The following is a 3,305-nucleotide window of genomic DNA, read 5'->3' as shown; positions in this document are numbered from 1 at the left end:
AATTTTATTGAATATCGCATATAAAAAGGAAAAACAATAAAGCCCACATGTTTTTTTACTTATTCTTCAACTTTCCATTTTATCAGCCCATTTCACGTCCTTTTATCATAAACCCTTTGAATTCCTCCTCATCACCTTCATTCATTCATCATCATCATCATTTTCATAACCCCTTCATCTCTCAAAACCCATTCATCTCCACCATGAATCCCTTCACCATCATCACCTTCCTCCTCATCACCGCCGTCACCGGCAACAACATCTCCGACATCCTCTCACAAGTTCCAGATTACTCCGTCTACAACACTTACCTCACTCAAACTAGACTCAACGACCAAATCAACAACCAAGGAACAGTCACCGTCCTCGTACTCAACAACACCGCCGTCACAAAATACCTCGCAAATCAACCACTCTTCGTAATCAAATCCGCATTAAGCATTCACGTTCTTCTTGATTATTTCGATTACAGTAAATTATTATCAATCGGTGGCGGTAGTGCTATCACAACTACGCTATATCAAACCACCGGAACGGCAATCCATGATACCGGATTCGTTAACATAACGGATCTACCCAATAAACGAATCGGATTCGGGTCAAAAGGATACGATCCCCTCGCTTTATATACAAAGTCGGTGAAACAGATTCCGTATAATATTTCCGTTTTAGAAATTGATTCACCGATTCTCCCCCTGCAGATGTTGGAAGGAATAGCAGCTGCACCGTTACCATCACCGTCACTGTCACCGTCACCGTCACCGTCAGTGTCAATGTCTCCATCGCCGTCACCTTCGAAGTTGTCCGATCTCAATATAAATATCACAAGTGTGTTGGTGAATGCAGGATGCTTTAATTTTGCGCGAATTATTTATAACACCGGAGTTTTATCAATGTTTGAAAAGGCCGAATTGGAAGGATTCACGTTATTCGCACCGAAGGATTCGGCGTTTAAGGTTCAAGGATTACCTAATATTGATAATTTAAGTAATAATGATTTGATTTCGTTACTAAAGTATCATGCGATTTCGAATTACGTTCCGAAAGCTAGCTTGATCAATGAGAAAAATCCGGTTGATACGTTAGCTTCGAACAATTTAGCTAAATTCAATTTCACAATTCATGTTAAAGGTGATCTGATTACGATCGATTCAGGTGTTGATATTTCGCGTATTGAGAGTATGGTGTTTGATAAGGCACCAGTTAGTATTTACAGGATTGATAATGTTCTTCTTCCGATTAACATGTTTAGTGAAACAGTTACAGGTCCTGCACCTGCACCTGTCATTGCATCTAGACCAAATGCTTCATCGCCGGAAGCTCCTAAGATATCGTCTCCGGCTGATGGTGGTTCTGCTCCGGCAGATGGTGGTCCTGCTCCGGCAGATAGTCCTACGGCGGATTTGGAAAAAAGTGGTGCCAGTAACGGTTCTAGTGGTATTAACGATTTAATGCTTTTGCTAGCTATAGTTATGGTATCAATTATTGTTGGTTAATTGTTGGTTAACTAGCTTTAATGTTTATTTATGATTTATGATTTGAGTTAGAGTTATGATTTTAGTTACTTTTGATTAGGTTATCGATTGGGAATTTTATTGGTATGATTTAAGGAAGTTTTATTTGAATTAAATTAAGCGCATGCCATTTTTTTTGTATTGATATCTCCTATTTTTGACAACGCAACTAAAATGATACTTTTCTAAGAAAGGCACGTTTAGCTTATGAGAATTTAATCTTATTTCTTTTACAGGTTCAAAAACTTATGAAAAATGTGAGCTCCGAAAAACAAGATATTTAAAGTAGCTAATTACATCATTATATAGAGTATTAACTTTTTTTATACTTAAATGTCACTTTACATATATAAGCTCTAACTAGTTTATCAAACACTTACAAGACATACGCTAAAGTTTTTAGCTTATATTATATTATAAGCTTTAGTTTCCGGCTCTAACTACAAGCATCAGATCCACTTGCCAACTAGTTTCATTTAAACGCATACGAAGTATCATTTTAATTTTGTTTTCATACAAACCTTATAAAGGAGTGTTTAAGAAAATGGCCAATGCCATCAGGGGTGGAAATAGCTTAGGCCGGTGGGGAGGGGGCGGGGGGTTGTACTCGGTGAATCAACACATTTTAAGTGCAAAATATAGATTAGTTTATTTTGTCCCCTACTCAAAAGTCCATGACCCAAAAGTAAGGTTGTAAAAGACGCAAATTGAGGACGTGTCGACAAAGACCCTATAAGGACGAGTCGGTTGAGACGGGGAGGCGCAGGGGACGAGTCGGGAGTTGTCTAACCCCAAAAATCTCGATTTTGATTAGTTTCTGGTTGATTGAAGGTACACGAAACTTGTATAACATACCTATATCAATTATCTAACAATAAACAAGTTTACAACACTTCAAACAACAAGATTCAAGCATTGATTTTAAAATATAAATACATTGAATATACATATTTTCGAAAAAAAATACTTTAAATATGGATATTTTAAAATAAATAATTTAGAAATAATATATAGGCTTATTGTAATAATTTTTAGGATTAAAATTTATTTATTAATTTATCTTTAATTTATCCTGGAATAGAGAGAGGGATGACTTTATCTTCTGGTGGTTGAAGATTATTCTCAACTCGTAGGTAGAGAGACGACTTCTCTTCTATTCTAGGGTAGATGAAGGACTGTTTACAGCTCACCTCCCTCATATCTCGCATTGCGCGGGATTGGGTATTGTTGTTGTTGTTCGGATCAAAACGTGTAAGTTGGCAGGGACACGCTAACCCTGTGTGCCGTAGCACCCACCAATCCCACCCCGAAAGAGACCTGTGCCGGCAAAGTACCTCCTCCCAGGTACCACAGTGACGGCAAGGCGATTTTTACCCCAGCTAGCTAGACCCCCGAAACACTTCACAAATTTCCCCCCGGAGGGAGAAATAATTCCATGCGGGGCGCCCAGACTGAGAATCGAACTTGCGCCTTTCTTCGGATCAAAGCTTCCCCCACTGTGGGCCCAGGGATCAAAGGCATCGGGTACCACTGAGCTATAAGCTTTGTTGATGTTGTTGTGGATAATATGTAAGTCAATGTCTTTCTCATCGAATTTTAAATGGATTGAGCTTTTTGTTATTATTAGGACAACGCCCGACAAAAATCCGGCTTTTAACCGATGTTGACATGACTTTTCCTGACTTTTGACCGTTGACCGACTTATTGGACGTTTATCTTCGAGTCGGGAAGGATTAGTCACAAACACGCCGTAACGGCCGAGGCGGGTGCCGTTTACAACACTGCCCAAAA

At 38.9% G+C, this 3,305-nt stretch overlaps 1 protein-coding gene across 1 annotated transcript; it reads left to right on the top strand.

Moving 5' to 3' along the window:
- Nucleotides 1–203: 203 nt before the first annotated feature.
- LOC139842476 (fasciclin-like arabinogalactan protein 8) lies at nt 204–1,496 on the top strand. Its single transcript, XM_071832613.1, has one exon. It carries the CDS (start codon nt 204–206, stop codon nt 1,494–1,496), a length of 1,293 nt encoding a protein of 430 aa, XP_071688714.1.
- Nucleotides 1,497–3,305: the final 1,809 nt, after the last annotated feature.

The sequence above is a fragment of the Rutidosis leptorrhynchoides genome, chromosome 4 (assembly GCF_046630445.1).
Source record: "Rutidosis leptorrhynchoides isolate AG116_Rl617_1_P2 chromosome 4, CSIRO_AGI_Rlap_v1, whole genome shotgun sequence".
Taxonomy (NCBI): Eukaryota; Viridiplantae; Streptophyta; class Magnoliopsida; order Asterales; family Asteraceae; genus Rutidosis; species Rutidosis leptorrhynchoides.
This window is presented reverse-complemented; position numbering and strand designations above follow the sequence as displayed.

Coding starts and splice junctions, on each gene's coding strand:
- LOC139842476 (XM_071832613.1), top strand. CDS start 204: ATGAATCCCTTCACCATCATCACCTTCCTCCTCATCACCGCCGTCACC.